We start from the raw sequence: 19314 nt of genomic DNA, 5'->3' as shown, positions 1-19314 counted from the left end.
TTCTATTTTGGTCGTTATATTTCTTGAGAGAGTATTAGCGTACAGCGAATTTTTCAAACTACGTAAGGGCAGCCATTTTCTGGGTGGGTAGAATGTCATATCGGGTGTCGCAGAATTCGATGTCTTTTGATAACGTATTGATAGTGAACATTAAAAAAAAAAATAAGACTGTGAAAAGTATCAAGGGCACATGTAATGCACATATAAAAATAAGAAATAACCAATCACGCGTAGTACATACTTGACTGTGCAAGTAAATATTCTAAAAAAGGGAATATCAAATTTTTTCAATAAGTATATATACAATCTGTTTCTCTTATTTTTTTAGAAACTTGAACTAGACTTTTCTATCAAGTGGAATATAATTTTTAACCTAAACTATATTTATATGTGTTGTTGAATATGCATCAAATATTCATATAAATCAACTTTAATATGTAACATTGCAGCTTTTTCTTTAAAGATAAGTATCAATTGAACTCGGTTGAATGCGATAAAAATATAAAATTGGACTTTCAGTAGATATATGATAGAATCTGCAATGAGAACATTTTACGCAACTTATATATATATATTCTACCCACCCAGAAAATGGCTGCCTTTGCATCACTTTTAGCATCGCGGTCTAATATAATATATAAAAATCTGTGTTTTTCTTTGCCGATTGTGAATCGCGTATATTTGTTAACGTGCGTAATAATCAACCATTTTGCTTTTCTCTCGTGATTCTAATAATGATACCGTGTCAAAGCCATAGCAAGCTTTATCCTAATGAAGGCAAGAAACAGCAGCAACAAGGGTGCAAATTGGCTTTCAAGAGAGTGATGGTGGCAAACAGTAATGCCTACACATTTTCGTTATACAGATAATGATGTTCGATAAGTGAGTCTGATATTACGAGGACTAATTTCTAGTGGATACAAAAGTCGATATCGATAAGGGTAAATAAAAGATATTATATATATAGAACAGAAATTGGGATGGTTCTTGCGCTAAGGGCCAATTTCACCAAGTCCGGTTAGATGAACCGACGGTTAAAATTAGCATTGTGGTCAATAGAAAATAGAGGTGAAGGAAAACCAAGTATTCATATCATTTCAGTTGGAATCTAACCGGACTTGGTGAAATTGGCCCTAAGTGAAAGTAATTCTTGTATGTGTGTGCGCATGTCTATAGTAAGAAAACCTGATTCCATGAATTTATCGAGCTTAATTCTTTGAACTCTTATGCCCGATTTACAATGAGCTAGTCGTTAGTCGTTAGTCGCAAACAAATTGACCAATCACAGTCGATTATTCCAAGAATATTCTTGGAATAATCGACTGTGATTGGTCAATTTGTTTGCGACTAACGACTCATCGTAGACCGAGCTTAATTCTCCAGAGCAACGAACTACATCTACAGCGATAAATTAGGGCTATTGATGCTTTATACGTCATAGTATACGCGCAGGGATTAATGACGTGCGCAATAATCCTTCTCGAAAATAATCGCGGCGCATCGTTGTCGCGGCCGCCGCCCCCGCCGCGTCGTCGCAATATCGTCTCATTCGATATGCAGAGTCGCATTCACCACCGCGTGATAGCCACTGAATTACTGCGTCCTGCGCACGTTCCGTCATTCGTCGCTCTTTTGTAACCAGAAGGCGTGTCGGGGATTGTGACAGTCGCGCGACTCGCGTGTAGGGTGTAAATAGTGCACGTAAGGGTGGAATACCGCGCCTTAGAAGAGACGCCTTGCGACAGGGTGAATTTCTTTCTAAGGGAGAAAGAAGCTCTGTGCGAACAAGCAGGCTGATTTTCGAGAATAGTCGTGGCTGCGCTCACACAGTGGACGTGTCGATCATTAGAGGTGTGTGGAGAGAGAAAGAGAGAGAGAGAGAGACAGAGTACAGAGAGGCAATATCGCGATTTCGTCAATTCGAATATATATTTGCAAATTTTTCTGTGCAAATTTTAATATGTTATATATTCGCGAGTTTAAGATACATACATATAAGGATAGAGAGTTATTTTTCAATTTTTCATCATTTTGCTTTTAAGCATCTTTGTAATTCTGTTTTTGTTCTATTGAGAGAGAGAGAGATAGAGCATATCTTAATTTATATCCTCTTAAAATATTTATTACTGACGTGCTTTATTTAGGTATTGCAGATGCAATGAAATGGCGAGAATATTTATCGGGATAAAATTTATATTGAAATCTTTAATTTCGTTTCTGTTCTTTTTAATCATTATCGTGTTACAGTAACGAGTGTGGTAGTTTTGATCATATATATGATCTATTAATTCATGTTTATAGCGTTAGGTGTGTTAGAGATTTCGGTGAAGAATGATTAAAATCAATCCTGAAATGAGATATGTAGATACTATATTAAAGTCTATTAATTTTCGAAGACGTAAAAAAAGCTATTGTTTAATTATTGTTAAAAACATATGCAATAATAGATTTTATTTTAAATATGAGATGGTGAATTATGAGATTCATGTTAACGCAAACGTGATCAATGAACTTACAGTGTTAACGAATTGGATTCGCGGTGGTGAAAGTGCGATGTTAATATGATTTGTGATCACCTGCAGAAAAATCTCGAAAGACAGTCTCTTATAATGATACAATATTGATACAATAGGTAATCAATTGTCTTAGCATCAGCATAATGATGTAATATGTTTGACGTGTTATATAATTCTTGGACTTGATTTTCTAAATCTCAATTTTCGAATCAAATGTGTGAATATTTTTATTTTGCTTTACACATATTTTTTTTTTATTATTAAATTTCTTTTATTTTCTATATATTTTCTCCTCGTTTCTAGAGTACTGCATTTCTTATTTATTTTGCGCTGAATACATAATTGTTCATAACTAATTTGTGATCATGTCTTTTTTCAGTGTTTTTTGCTTTTTATGTACTTACATATCTAGATTATATTTCTATAACTAAATTGAATTATTTTATTGCATTTTTGACATAGCACCGATATATCTTGTGGGTACTATATGAAAGAATGAGTATTTAGAGTATTTATTGCGCGTCAAAATTTATCTACTAAATTCATTATTTACTATAAAAGCGTTTTTATCAGAAATTGTGAATAAAAATTACGTAATAGTATCATTATTTATCTAATGAAGAGTCTAACGCGGATAATTATAATGTGACAAAACTATAGATTATTTACCGAGTCAAAAAGAAAGCATTATTTTTATGTAATTTATTAATAGATTATTTTAACATAGTAATAAATATTAACGACGTAACGATTATTCCAAAATTTAGAATATTATATATTGTAACACGCATTTAATTTTAAATATTTAAAGATATTTACTGGAAAATTTGATTATTTTATTTAACATTTGTATCATGCGATTTGTAGCATGATCTATTAAAGAAAGCTTGCGTTTAATATAGAGGCGCTGCTATTGACCATCTTGCTATCCTTTTCCAAGCGCATGGGTGCGGTTCTGATCCTATAATCTGTTCTACTTTTTTGCGATATTGCCGTTTTACATGTATTTCGCTTCTGTCAATTATTCCCGTTTATCGATGAAACATAAAAAAAACAAGGGAGATAAATTTTATCTGGTTTTTATAGCTCGATGAAAATCATTTCTTAAATAGATACTAATATAATAAATCTCTTATTTATTAATCTGAAATTAGCAAAATGAAAAACAATTTGTGTAAATTAACATTTTAAATTAATTATTATTTAAGGATTATTATGACTCCAAAAATAAATACAGATTAATAGATACTTTTTGTTAAGATTATAAATACATTTAAAAGATACAACTTCATAAATATGACAAATAAAATAATCAAATAAAATAATATTTAGAAATCTTTAATATATTCTTTTCTCTAAAAAAAAGTTTTGAATAAAATATAGAAATAATATGGGGTTATTAGCGTTGATACAATGCGCTATAAACGAGAAATATTCATTGATCCTATTGCAGAGCTTGTGTCTATAGTTTGCCGAATTGCATTATTAATCGTTGTACTAGACTTATCTGTCATTTTCATTGTCTATTTATAGATTGGTCGAAACTACTTACTCGCATGTATTATAAATCAAATCGATTCTTGTATTTATATGCTATGATACTTCAAAATTATTGACTAATATTATTACACATATACGTTTCATTATATAATATATTTTCTTTATTTTTTAAATATATTAATAAGATAATAGCTCTCTCTCTCTCTCTCTCTCTCTCTCTCTCTCTCTCTCTCTCTCTCTCTCTCTCTCTCTCTCTCTCTCTCTCTCTCTCTCTCTCTCTCTCTCTCTCTCTCTCTCTCTCTCTCTCTCTCTCTCTCTCTCTCTCTCTCTCTCTCTCTCTCTCTCTCTCTCTCTCTCTCTCTCTCTCTCTCTCTCTCTCTCTCTCTCTCTCTCTCTCTCTCTCTCTCTCTCTCTCTCTCTCTCTCTCTCTCTCTCTCTCTCTCTCTCTCTCTCTCTCTCTCTCTCTCTCTCTCTCTCTCTCTCTCTCTCTCTCTTATTATATATACACGAGAGCTAATAACTAACATTTTTTAAAGATTTTGCGCAGACGAGATGTTACGTTGTACATATTAATAACTAATGTCTATCCAAATCGTAATATATTTATTACTCAAAAACAATAGGGAATACTTTTCATACGATAAAAATCGGATTATTATTATATAGAGATATATATATTTTTAAACCGCTGGAACTCGGCGAAAATCATCGTAGACAAAAAATTAAAAAAGCATTTTATATCTTTCAGCTTTGCACGCTATTGATAGCGTCAAAAAACTTTTTTATTTTCCTTGTCTCTATGCTTTAAAAAAAAAACATTATTTTGTTCCTTAAAATAACGTATTTTTAATACTTTGCTGCTCGATAAAAAAATGTTTTTCGAAAAATTTAGATCAAGTTTCATAAACTACATAAACATCTCGTCTGCGCAAAATCTTGAAAATTATAATCGATTAAACAAGTGATTATATATATATGACCATTGCTATAAAAATAGTGACTATGGTTGTTGTATTAACAAGTTTTTTGTTGATCTTATAAATATAATATACGATACAGTTATTTGAAAGTATGATAAAATACAATATAGATATTATCGATCGATTAAACAAATTGTGTATTTTATATTTCTTTAAATTATGATATTTAATATATTGTTTTTTTTATATACAGGGTATCCGATCTTTAAATAATGATATTTAATATATTGTTTTTTTTTTTTTATATACAGGGTATCCGGATATTCAACCGACAAACTTTCAGAGATTGTCGGGGGCACTCTAAGGATCATTTTTTGCAAATGGACCTAGGCCATTTAATTGTAGTATTTTTCGGACAAGCAATGCGCCATACGCTGTTTAAATTAAGCGTTTGTGACGTCACGTGCATGGCAGGCTGCCTTGCTCAGAGCCTTATGCCGCCGATATTCCCGACGTCGTAGCGATGTAACGATATGCGTTTCCGACTCTAGGTTCATTTGCAAAAAATGATCCTTAGAGTACCCCCCCCCCTCCAATCTCTGAAAGTTTGTCGGTTGAATATCCGAACACCCTGTTCCTTTCAAAATCTTATTCTTGACGTTATGTGTATGTAATTATTGTTTTAAAAAGATATATGCGAATATATAATATTTTCCAAATATATAATTGTAGTAATTAAAACAATGGGATCGTTTATTGCAGATGATCTTCTGGATCAGATTTCTTCGCTTTTCCTGTGATCGAGACAGATACTAACGATATGGTAAACACATCTGACAAAATGTTCTTATTTATATTAATAATCGTTTAAGAATTATAATATGAATCCGTAAAAGTATGTTAACAATCGAGAGATATATGAACGATTATTCTCAGGGTACAGTATGGCTCCAGCATTCTGGCATGCTTCTGGGAATAATTTTCTTTCGTCAGTTTTCGCGTTTCTCTTACTGTTCTGTCCACACAATTCCACAGGTCAGTAAGAACACACATGATATAATAATATAGATATTTTAGTATTTCTTTAGAGTATCGCTTTATAAAAGTTGACACAATATTTAAAGCAGTTGGCGGTGTCGACTTCTTTTCAGCACAAACAATTTTAATTACGAGATTTTTGATATGTATGCAATCATGTAACATTTTCGAAGTATTACAAGACACTCGAGACTTTCAACACTTAAGATAACTCTCTTTACAGGACAATTCTCTTTATATGAGAAATCAAAATTTTAATTTAAGATTATGAGATTTTATATTTAATTATTTTTAACTGTGAGTTTATTAACGAACTTTGTCTTTTAATTTTGCATGTGTTAACTTCAAAATATAATATAATATCAAATAATAATATGTATGAGTGTATTATATATTAATATTAATAGTATTAGTATTTACATTAATATTTACTAATATTACTAGTATTTACACTCATTGTCAGCGTAAATACTAGTATTTACATTCCGGATAAATACTAGTTATTTTGATCTCAAAATTTTCCAATATAACTTTATTTTTATCAATAAAATTATATTTTTTTTAAATACGAAATTTAAAGTAATCATTTTTTAATGCGCTTAATCTGAAAGTAGATTGTTAATGCGTATAAAATTGGAAAATATTAAACATGAGATAACATAAGATGCGTGTTATATTATTATCGATCTTACATCACGATTATTATCACGATTATAATATATGGTGTGGTGTGTTCCCGGTGGTGGTGGATATTGTCGCGGGGTGCTTTGTATCGTCACATCATCCCTCAATTCAGCCCGCGAGGTAATTGATGCATCACTGCCACAACAAGACTATGTTGCATCACTACCACCTCCACCGGGAGGTGCCACCACTGCCAGAATACCAAGTACGTCCGCTCTTTTAGTATCTTTTTTACTGTACTCGTTAATCGTAGAAAATTACGTCGACTTTTCTCGAGCTCAATGATTTCATCAAACGCCAGTCGTGATTTTATCTCTTTTTGTATAGAGTGTGATCAAAAGTTTGTAAGCACTCCTGATGGATTGCCGAACGGGACCTTTTATGCACCAATGCTCATCAATCCTGAAGGGGATCCACAACAGTGCGTTTACACGTTCCTCGCGGGGCCGCGTCAGCGTGTCGAATTGATTTTCACCTCGTTCGGCCTCCGAGGAAAACCACCAGAGTGAGTTTCTACTATTTAGCATCATTTTAATTCGCGATTATTCATTTCGTAATCGCATCTGATGTATCGGAATTCGCGATTTGCTTATTGTCATTCACGGATTGATAACGTTGTTTGCCATTTTTTCAATAACAATGAATGCCGCGACGCATCGAGTTTTATAAATTTTTTCTGATTATTTTTTGATGGAAATTTTAATAATTGTGTATAAAACAAGTATATTATAAAAAGAATATAAAAAATTATATTTATTTTTCTTTTTTTACGGAAGATTTAATCAACATTTTAAAAGTAACGCGAAATTGACATTTTAAATATGCAATAATTGTCTAATTATGTATTGTTTACATGCATACTTTTTTGGATATGTAGTGGATCTGCTGTGGGAGAATTACCTGCGTAAGTATTAGTAAACTTATAATAAATTACATTAAAATCTGTATGGCATACCATGCGATTTTTTGTCCTAGAATGTCCTAGATTATATGCGAGCCACAGGAATTATTATTAGAAGTGTGCTATATAACATACAGCATTCCTATATTGAGAAAAAATATCTTAATACAAAAAAAACTACTCAGATTCTAATGGCTTATTTATTTATATTAAATACTTGAAGTTTTTTAATTAAGAGAAAGGGAGAGAACTATTTAAATACATTAAATAAATTTTGATGAGTTATAAAACGATGATAAATTCTCTCTGAGAAAAGAAATATATTCTTTGTATTTGAAACAATATTTGAATTATATATAAATATATTTTAAAGAGAGAGGGAAAAAAATGAAGAAGAAGCAAAAAGATATATATTATTAGAAACAATTAAACAATTTTGAGGAAGAAACAATTATTTCAATAAAATTTTGTTTTTGATTAAAATAAATAGTACCCAAGAAAAAATGTTTCTATATTATTTAGATATAATCATATATATTCACGTATAGTCAGATTCAAAATTTAACGCTATATTATATAATATATTCGATATTAATTCTTGTTATTAAGTATCTCTTCTACAATATTTTTTATTATTTTTTGTTATATACAATTAGATACGATTATATTTTGTAAATTAGATATATTTTATCAGAAAATAAAGATTTAATATGTTGATTCTGTTTAAAAAAAAAACAACTTTCTCGATGTAATAATTTATTACTTCGTATACGATATAACAGGAAAAATCGCCTTCCGCGTGTGCCACAAACTTTAGAATAAGTACTTTGATTTATCTATCTTTTACTGACAAATAAATTCATACATAAATGTATGCAGAGAGAGCAGAAAAAAAAAGAAATGAGCCATATAAAAATTATGCGAAATACTTTTTTCCAGCTGTATTCACGAGTATATGGATATATACTCCGAGATACGATCGGAGAACACGACTAAGCTGATAGAAACGCCATTCGGTGGACGGTTTTGTGGACCGATTCCACCTCGCAGACGGGTCTCTCTTTATCAGGGAATTGCTCTTAGTTTTTTTACTGATAAGAATACCACTATGCCGAATGTTTTCAGTGGTATTTACAGATTTCTCAATGCTTGTAAGTTTTATATTGATTTTAAAGCATTTCATTGATGATACGCGCTTATATATATTAAGCATTTTAAAAATGAGCTATAAGTTTATTGATAGTTAATGTAACATTCGCAGCTGAGTATGAAGTGGGCACTCCAACGCCAAATACACCATGCTCTTTTACGATAGACGCAAAAGCTAAACGTACCGGAAATATACTATCTCCCACTTATCCTGGCACTTATCCGAAAAATCTCACTTGTAGCTATCAATTTATCGGGAAGACTGGACAACGTGTGCGGTTGGAATTTCGCGACTTCGATTTATATTTTGGCGGACCACAGTACGTACATGCAAGACTGAATTTTTTTTTTAGATTTTTAAAATTCTTATAGCTTGTAATAAATATAATATAGATGAACTAAGAAATTAACTTTCTAAAAACAAAGAAAAAAAATTAATATTTTGATAATGTGGAAATACTAAAGAAAATTTATTTTTGTACAATAAATTTTTGTTATTCTCTTTTGATTAATTTTACGTTCATTTTTTTGTAGAGATATATTTTTGAATCACTTTGAATTCTTATTATTGTTATTATTTGTAATGATAGTTTAATTTAATTTAACGAAAAAAATTGGAATTATTTCATAGTTGCCCATTGGATTACGTAAAGATATACGATGGTTTCGACAATTCGAGTGCCGTTATTGGCACGTATTGTGGTCAGCAACGAAACTTAGTATTGTACTCTTCGAATAATAGTTTGTTTGTGACGTTCATCACATTGAAGCGCACAGCAAATACTCAAAATCGAGGTTTCAAAGGCATCTTCGAGTTCTCGGAGAGTTTTGTTAGTCTGGGTAAGATAATAGTGATTTATACACCGTTTATCGAATTGTTTTAGATTTAAACGATACTTATCATTCTCTTTATCACATAGACTTTATAAAAGAGTATCGTGGCGAGCATATCCGTGGATCCGAGTGCGATCAGAAGATCCTCAGTAAAGAGGAAAAATCGGGATTTGTAGTTAGTCCAAATTTTCCATATCCTTATATACCTAAGGTCGTCTGCCGTTATTTTATCTACGGGATGCAGGACTCTCAGCACTTGGAACGCGTACGATTGGAATTTATGCAATTCGCGATACAGATTCCTAACGGAGAGTAAGTGTATGCCAGAATGTATGCCAGATGATATGTAAATGGAACCGTTTGTGTACTATGTCCTTCGAACTTGTTTAGAAATGCTTGCACCGATGGTTATCTAAAATTGTATCTGAAGGGCCAAGAAGTGACAGATTCTTATGATAAATTCGATTACGAGATGTGTGGTAATAAGAGCAATCCGAATCACGTGGTTAGTGATGGGCCGAGACTTGTGATGGTGTTCAGTAGCGGAGAACATCAGGCGACAGGTTTCAAGGCTGAGTGAGTGTAGATATGATAATATAGTATATAAAAATATACTACGATAAACCAAAAAGTGAGATTCCTCGTTTTATTACAACTTTTATTTATAACTTATGCATAAATCGGACTCATTATGTTAAAATAGAAGCTAATGACTACTTTTCAATATAGTCTCTTTAAGAATATTGATACACTTATTTCACCTTGGCACGAGTTTGATTGATTTGAATTTCCTCTCGGTAAAAATAGGACTCTTAATGCTTAAATTATTCTTAAATAATATTCTATACTGCTGCATCATCAAAGAGGCAATTTGAAGAAAGAAACCTGGGTTTCTCTCTAGAGAAATATTCTCTTTAGAAAAGACCAGGCCTCTTGTAAATTTTGCTCACGATAATCCCAGACCTCACTATGCATATCGGATTCGGGAACTCTTGTAATCATTTGATCGGAATATTATGGAACATCTTTTCTATAGCCCGGATCTTCCTATTTTCATTTATTTGAGACATTGAAGAAACATTTTGAAGGAAGACGATTTCCAGATGATGCAGCGATACAGAATATTGTTCAAGAATGATTTAAATATCGAGAACTTACTTTTTGATCTACCATAGTATTTAAACAAAAATAGTAGAATACAAAATAAAAGCAGTAAATATAATTTTTATCAATATATTAATTATAATTTTTATCGATATATTAATTATGTATGTGTGTATGTGTGTGTTGTATCGCCGACAGGTACACCTTCGAAACAGAATATAAAATACCTGGTACTGCGGCGCCCGATGGCAGTTGTAGTTTTACTTATCATAGTTTGTCTCGCAAACGCGGTGAATTTAATTCTCCACGATATCCTAGTAATTATCCGAGTGATACGAATTGCACGTACTTTTTCAACGCAACACCGAACGAGCAGATTACTTTGATTTTTGATCACTTTAAGGTTCGTACGAGAAACGTCAACGTGACGGTCGGACATTACGGGTGAGTGAATTACATTGTTAGCGTGTATCGAATTGGATCAATATATTGTCTCTAATATTTTTTATAGATATGAATTATGTCAGGAAGATTGGCTTGAAATTTACAATGTGTACCGGGACGATACGGAAAAATTGATAGGAAGGTATTGTGGTGTAACTGCGCCGGGTCCGGTAGAATCGAATCTTGGTGCTCGTGGCTTGAAAGTGATTTTGCATTCCGATTCCGAGCTTGTGTACAGCGGCTTCAAAGCGCGTTACACTTTCGAGATCGCTAAACCTATTTTCGGAGGTACCAATGCACTTTGTTGTCTTCCAGTTAAAAAACAGATAATTAAAAAGAAAATATAATTATTTGAATTTCTTATATCTCCAATTTCAAATTAAAAAATTTTGTTTAAACCATTTTAGTTTGAAAAAAATATAAAAATGATTTATTTATCAACAGTTTAGACGATTAGAAATTTAATTTTGGAAAGCTATGCATTCGTCATTCGTAATATTAATTTTACTAAATTATTATGTCGTAGATTGTGGATCAAATATTAGTAGTTTAAATTATGGTATAATAACCAGTCCGAATTTCCCTAATAAATATGACGGTCCGGCGAGAAACTTAGCTAGCAAAACTTGCAACTGGTTCATAATGGTTCGACCAAAGCACCAGATACTCTTGAACTTTGAGACCTTCTCTGTGGAAGGTGACCAATTAGGTAATACATAAATTTATTATTATAATCAGTTAATAAGGTTAATTTGATATATCTGTTCTTTCTCTTATATATTTTTAAAAAATTTATCGAAACTGGTATATTATTATATTTTTGGATTCTAGTCTTTAGAGCTGAAAGATTAAAATAAAAATGTAAGCCCGTATAGACTATTCCCTATCACATTATATTACAGTTTTGATAATAGTATTCCAATTTTTTTAAGCATCTGTTTCAAAAATAAAAAAAATTGAAGTCTGAGAAATTGTATGATTATCAAAATTGACATATTTATTAAAAATTATAGGATAATTATACATATTAGGGATGATCTCACAAATTTCAATGGCCTTGATACTCGTATATATCATGTTTTCATCTATTATAATTTTTACATATATTTATTTTTATATTTATTCACATTGTGTTAGAAACTATTAATTTATTGATAATTATTTTCATAGCACGAGGTTGTCCCGCAGCCGTATTACGTATATGGTATTCATTGACGTCCACTCCACACGAGCTCTGTGGCGTTAAAACTCCTGACACAAAATGGAATTTTCTTTCGGAAGATAATAATATGCGGCTCAGGTTGGTCATGCTTAAATGAATAAGAAAGCTTTTTGAAAGACATTTCTAGTACATTTTGGCATTATGTTATAGTTTTATATCAGCCGATAAAGCGGTAGGACAACAAGGCTTTCGGGCGGTGTGGACTGAAGTAAACACGAATACAGACTGTCAAGACTTGTCTCTTTCTTTTCTCTCCTTTCCCCTTTACTCACCCCTTCCTTTTTCTCCACCCTCTTCCTCTCCCTGTTTTTCTCTTCTTTTTCTCCCTCTTCCGCTCACCCCTCATTACCCCTTTTTTCATCATTTTCTTTTCCTTCCTCTCCCTTCCTTCTTCCTTTCTTTCTTCTCTCTTCTTTCTCTTTCCTCTTCTTTTTTTTCTCTTCTCTCTTTTCCCTCTTTCTCTCCTTCTCACTTTTTTTCTCTTTTTCTTCCCTTCTTTCCCTTTCTTCTTTTTTCTTTTTCTTTCTTTTTTCTTTTTCTTTTTTCTTCTTCAACCGCTACACTGCAATAACATTGATAATTGCGGGCCGGACGATACGTCGGATGAAGAGAATTGTAAGTTTCGCTAACGTTAGAACACAACGTGTGTTAACAGAAGCAAGCATTTCGAAAAGCGGTGTGATTCAATGTTTTACTTTGCTTCCATTACGATTTATATTATTCTTTCATTTTCTTTCTATACGTGAACTATACTCTACTAATATTCAGTGTAATCTCCTCTGGACTGTTCAATAGACATATTCTACAAAGATTTCCAAGTGTACTGTCTTTGTGTATCGTAACACCTTTTCAGGTCTATCCTTTATCAGTATTGTTAGTTTGTCATTTTTTTATACTACAAAGTAAAAGTAAGGGCACTAAGATTCATTGATAGTCGGCATAAATAACGATATAATTCGGATTAATCAAGTAAAATAACATGCATCTCCAGTCTTTCTCCCTTCCTTCTCCCCTATCTCTCTCTCCTCTTTCCTCCCTCTTTCTCTCCGCCCGTCCTCTCCAGCTAACATTTTTTCTTCTTTCCCCCCATCCATCACTTTCTCCCCTTCCTCACCATTCCCCCTTTTCCTTCCCGCTCCTTCCTCTCACTCCTTTTATCCCACCTCTTCACCTCTCTTTTTCCTCTTTCTTCTCACCTTTTCCACTTCTTTTTCATTTTTTCACCCTCTTTCTTTTCTTCCTTTCTGCCCTTTTTTGCTTGTCTCTTTCTTTTCTCTCCTTTCCCCTTTACTCACCCCTTCCTTTTTCTCCACCCTCTTCCTCTCCCTGTTTTTCTCTTCTTTTTCTCCCTCTTCCGCTCACCCCTTTTTTCATTATTTTCTTTTCTTTCCTCTCCCTTCCTTCTTCCTTTCTTTCTTCTCTCTTCTTTCTCTTTCCTCTTCTTTTTTTTTCTCTTCTCTCTTTTACCTCTTTCTCTCCTTCTCACTTTTTTTCTCTTTTTCTTCCCTTCTTTCCCTTTCTTCTTTTTTCTTTTTCTTTCTTTTTTCTTTTTCTTTTTTCTTCTTCCTTTTTCTCCCACTTCCTTTGCCCTCTCTTTTCTTTTCTTCCTTTTTTGTTCCTTCTTTTACCCTTTGCCTTTTTTCTCTCTCCCTTCTTTTTTCTCCTTTTCTCTCTCCCTTCCACCCTTTTTTCTTTTCTCCTTTTTTGTGTCCCATTCTCATCCATTTGCTCTATTATATTAAAAAAAAATATATATATATGTATGTGATAACATAATATGAAACAAACTATTTAACATTTTTTTTTTTATAAATAATAAAATATATCGGAACATATGTTATAATTTTGTGCGCGAATATTTTTAAATATTAATGAATTTGAAAATTGAATTTTATATAAATTAATGAAAAATTTATAAACGTGTGTCTTAAAATCTTCGCGTTTTTTTTAGGGCGAATTCTTTAAAATATTCTAAAGCGTAATTTTTAATATGAATATGTTAAGGCTATAATAATTTTTAAATTATTAGCGATTACAATTCACGATTTACAGAGCAGACACTTTGTTCGCTCAGACATAGTGTAATCACAAGTGATAAAAATGTTACGACATACTCTCTTACAACATCGAGATTAACATACAAATATGAAACATATTTTTATAACAAAATTGTTTTTGCTTCTATACTTATGTATGCATTATTATATGCATAATTAATATCACAACATATCGAGAAATATCAATTCAGTAGCGAGATATTACGATATGTGTCAGCTGACAAGAGAAATTTATTTTTATTTGCTTTTCTTGCTTCATATGAGAAAAATTTTCATGATAATATTGATAGATAAATTATTTTTTGATGTGAAAAATATTAAATATGTTGATAAAATAAGACGGAAACATGTCAATTGTTACCATACAAAACAAATAAACATAAAAATACATTTATTTTAACAACTGACACACGTAATACAAATCTTGATATTGAATCGATATTTTGTGATATGTTCCGAAATATTAATTATGCGTATGTAATGTCCAAATAGGTTCCGTATAGAAGCAGAAATTTCAACAATTTCTTAATAAAAATATTATTGTATACTTGTATGATTATCTCGACGTTGTTAAAGAAGCTCGGTTCATGATAGCACTTTTACTACTTGTCATTTGATCATGCTCGAATGCGCGAAATGTCGGCTCTGTGATTTGTAAACCTTAATCACTAATAATTTAAAAATTATTATAGTCTCGACATTTTTGTATTAAGATTTTTGTCTTTAAATAATCCAAAGAATTCCCTCTTAAAAAGAAATGTGGAGGTTTTACACAGAATCATTAATGTTTTAACACATGAATTTATGTAATGCCATATGTATGTATGTACTCAGCACAGAACATTGCAGCAACATTGTTGCAATGTTCTATATTGTATGGGTATGTACAGACATATATATACATATAAACATAGAACATCAAAAATTATATTAATTGATACTGCACGGAGCATGTATTTTTACACTTATTTTATTAGAAGATATATCAAATGCTTTATAAAAAAAGAAACATATGCAATCTACAACTTTTTGATCCATTTAACGATATTATCTATTCGTACATCTATAATCAGCACATATATTTGCAAAATACTTTTTAATTAACATTTGACTTCCGCGTCTTCTAAATATAATATACATTGGGATGATAAACAATTTAACATTAACATATAGTGTTTCGGAGCTAATAAGAGAGTAATTTTCCCTAGGTAAGTAGTAGTAAAAGTAGACGTATGTACACAAGGTGAGAGAATGATGGGATTGCGTGTGTGAATGATTGTATGGTGTCGCAGGTGCAGCATCAGCCCCATTGTCACCAGCACTGGCTGGGGTCTCTTCTGCCATGCTTCTTCTCTCTCTGTGCTTTGTATTCGTGGCCGTCTGAGCCCCCTTCATGAAGCTTCCAGATGATCCGGCATGTTATGATCTCCCCTTATCACGTGAGTTCACTCACAATATTGCACAATCATGTCACATTACAGCTAGTTGGAATGAGTATTACATGTGTAATTTTAATATCATTATTACTTCCACCGTATTGACTCAAATATCAGGAAAGAGACGGTGAGAACTGTCCCTCATTGGTTTTGATGGATGCTGCATATGTTTTAGAGTGACTAAAAATATGATATTATTTTATTTTTCTATATAAGCATTCTCGCACATTAGAGGTTGAAACAACCTTATACTTTAACATTTTAAATAAACTATGAAATATCTTGCAAACTACTCAATTTTTGATCATTTTACTCTTAAAACTTTTTACTAATATTGCGAGGATTCGATTTATATAAAAATATTAAGGTGCTTTCGTTTAAAAAAAAAATAGATTGATCTTTACATGACCTTGAAAAATGATCTTATTATGAAAAAATTCAAGATTATTAATTTTTTCCCCCTCTAAAACTTTATAAATTTTGTCCGAAACATTTTTTGTATAACATTAAGTTTAGAAGATATATAGCTATTTCCATTAAAATGAGACACCTTGTATATTATAATACCTTGTCTGAAATTTATTGATTAAAAATGCGATTTCGGAAAGTAATGTTATCATACATGAATGAGTTTGGCGTTGAACACTCTTTGTTTTTTTTTCATGTAAATTATAAAATATGCAAAAATAATAATAATGAGGATATACTGAAAAATATTATATTAAAAAAAAATCTAAATATGTAGTTATGAAGTATATGAAATTGCCATAAAATTTTTGTTTGAAATGTTTTTTCACATATCGCACAGTTTCTATGATACTCGATTGAAATTATGTATATCGAGTTTTAACTTCAAAGGGTTGTTTCAATCCCTAAACGAGAATGTTGATACGTAATTCTTATTTCTAAATACGTATTTTTTATTTTTAGTTACTATACAACATATCCAAAGTCCATCAAAATCGGATAGTGCTGATCCTTTCGTTGTAAGTAGAATTGGATAGGATGTGCTTATATTACATCCTTGTTATTATTTTGCAGATATCAAAGTCAAAAACTAACTCGCAATAGTTTAAATTTTATTTCTAAAATTAATATATGGGAATATATACATGGTTAAGAGAGTATGACTGGAGAATTTTGAAGATTAAGTTAATTTTATATATGATATTTGAAATTATCCCAGTTATTATATGGAGGACCGAAATATATATTATTTTAGTCGAAAATACGAATAATATTATCCGAAATCGAAAAGTATGCTGAAAAAGAAGTACAATTCAATATACGTCTCTACTAATTATTTGATTGCATGCGATTCTCTATTTCTATTTCTATTCTTAAATTTTATACAATATATTTCCTCTTTGAACTGTTTATCTCTTTTCCTCATAGTTGTTATATTTTTTAATTTATATAAAATATAAATTAAGTAACGACCATAATTTCAAAAATTTTCGAATCAATCCGTAACATCTTATAATAACATAAAAAATTAACATCAGCGGTACGAACTAATAAGAGCCAGGCACCCGCTAATAGACGCAAATAAAAAATTTTATGATTTTGTTCCACTTGTCTTTTGCTCTTATTACATTGTTTGTTTTTATATTTCATTTTATATAATTGACACTTACTGAAGATGGCCTGCAGAGGACTGAAACGTATATAATAAATATTACTTATAGATTTTTAATCGAAAACTTTTTGTTTGCGCCTGTTACGGCGCTCGTGGCTCTCATTAGCCTATTTTATTAATGTTAATTTTTTATGTTACATTATTGAGAGCTTACATTCTAGTTATTGTTATCTTAAAATAATTCGGTGAGTAGTGTTTTTTTCAATATACCTAATGCGAATTGCAGGCATTATGGAGATACCAGCAGATAATTACGCAATACCGATAGCCTACGCGGTTGGCAGCACCCTAATCATCCTGATGTTTTGTTTGATCTGCCATCGAAGGCTACGACGACGATCACGTGGCATCCCAATCGATGAACTGCCACCGCAATGTGTAATTGATGCCATTGATCGCCATTGCTATCATCACCATGATCTGTTACACGCGGATCATGCGTTAACACGCGGCTTTAATCAGTACCAGTTGGAAGAACCAAGTCCATTGAACGACAGTGATGAGATGGAGGAACCTGAACAAGATTGTCACCAGGAGACCAGTAGCCCAGACAGTGTGTAACGTTTGCTGCGTCCTTCGCACTATCACGTGTAATCTGTTGTTGTTTGTTGCACGTTGTAAGAAATGCTGAGGAAGTCGTGGAGAAAAAAAGATCAATGTGATGTTTATCGTTATACACACAATTTCATTGTAATAACATTGCATTGTAAATTTTTTACGTATGCGCGATTTGTGTGACATATATATAGATATTCATAAGCGACGACAGTGAATATGCGATTTTTAAATTAAGTTATTAAGGATGATTGTGACTTCTTATACGCCGAAATATCGAATGCATGTCGTAAATAATGTAAAAGCTTCCTTCATTCATTAATACAGAACGACATTTCCATGTGTTCATCAAACCATATTTTTAATATTTTTTATTGGAAAAAGAACATCGCGCTCAAAAGGATTATATATGATATTTGGATCGTTATCGAAATATTGTATTGTAGCGTTTTTAAAGTAATATTATGTTTAACTTCGATAAATGAACCGACAAGATGAACGTTTATATAGCCGTTGACAACTTGTCTACTAAATATAAAACGAATTTTAACTCGTAAATCGCGCAAAGGCGTTGATCGAAATCTAAGAAGTGATATCGATAATAATCAATTGAAAGTATTAGCTTCATTCTAGAACATATTGGAATATGCTTCAATCAATCTGCATTTTTAATTCTCTTGCTTTTTTAATCCTCTTGCAAATAAAAATTGCTCAAAAGTTATTTGATAATTGATCGATATGATTGACCAAAGCTTATGCGTGTGTATAAGATCAGTTTTATTTTCTATAATTTATACATGTGATAGATTAGTTAATAATATTTATAAATTAAATATAAATCTATATAAATACAAAATGATTTAGAACTACTATTGGACATTATAAATCATGAAGCATAAATTAGCATAAAAATTAGATTAATTCTTGATTGTTAGTTTTTGGTATTAAAAATAGCGAATCGCGCGTACGATGATTTCTAATTGATCGACGCTCAATTAACTAGTCGTATTCAAAGTTTCATTGAATACATATAAGCCCCGAATGATAATTACAACGTCGCTGTAAACCGCAATATAATAATAATAATACAATTTAAATTAGTTATATACATAGAAGATGTAATAGTTTGCATATAATATATATGCAAAGCGATTCAAAACCTGAGCAGGGAGGTGATTATAATCATCAAAAAAAGAGGCAAAATGTTTATATAAATATATGTTTATATTAATATCCTAAGACCTTAACGTTATTAGTTATTACACAATACGAATTACAGAGCTTCGAAAGAAATCAAAATTATCAACTTTTTTAG

General features: G+C 31.4%; 1 protein-coding gene across 1 annotated transcript; it reads left to right on the top strand.

The window, feature by feature from the left end:
- The first annotated feature begins 1521 nt into the window (after positions 1-1521).
- Positions 1522-19239, top strand: LOC115244431 (tolloid-like protein 1). The gene is made up of 18 exons (XM_029822047.1): positions 1522-1851; positions 5699-5759; positions 5873-5971; positions 6771-6863; positions 6986-7163; positions 7536-7562; positions 8499-8710; positions 8821-9028; positions 9340-9548; positions 9629-9854; positions 9933-10118; positions 10845-11090; positions 11158-11378; positions 11617-11799; positions 12261-12390; positions 12463-12582; positions 12857-12927; positions 17671-19239. Exons 3-18 carry the CDS (start codon positions 5881-5883, stop codon positions 18003-18005), a joined length of 2736 nt encoding a protein of 911 aa, XP_029677907.1. The 5' UTR covers positions 1522-1851; positions 5699-5759; positions 5873-5880; the 3' UTR covers positions 18006-19239.
- The last annotated feature ends 75 nt before the right edge of the window (positions 19240-19314 follow it).

This window comes from Formica exsecta, unplaced genomic scaffold, assembly GCF_003651465.1.
Source record: "Formica exsecta isolate Colony F162 unplaced genomic scaffold, ASM365146v1 scaffold82, whole genome shotgun sequence".
Taxonomy (NCBI): Eukaryota; Metazoa; Arthropoda; class Insecta; order Hymenoptera; family Formicidae; genus Formica; species Formica exsecta.
Note: the sequence above shows the minus strand (reverse complement) of the source record. Positions and strands in the feature narration are given on the sequence as shown.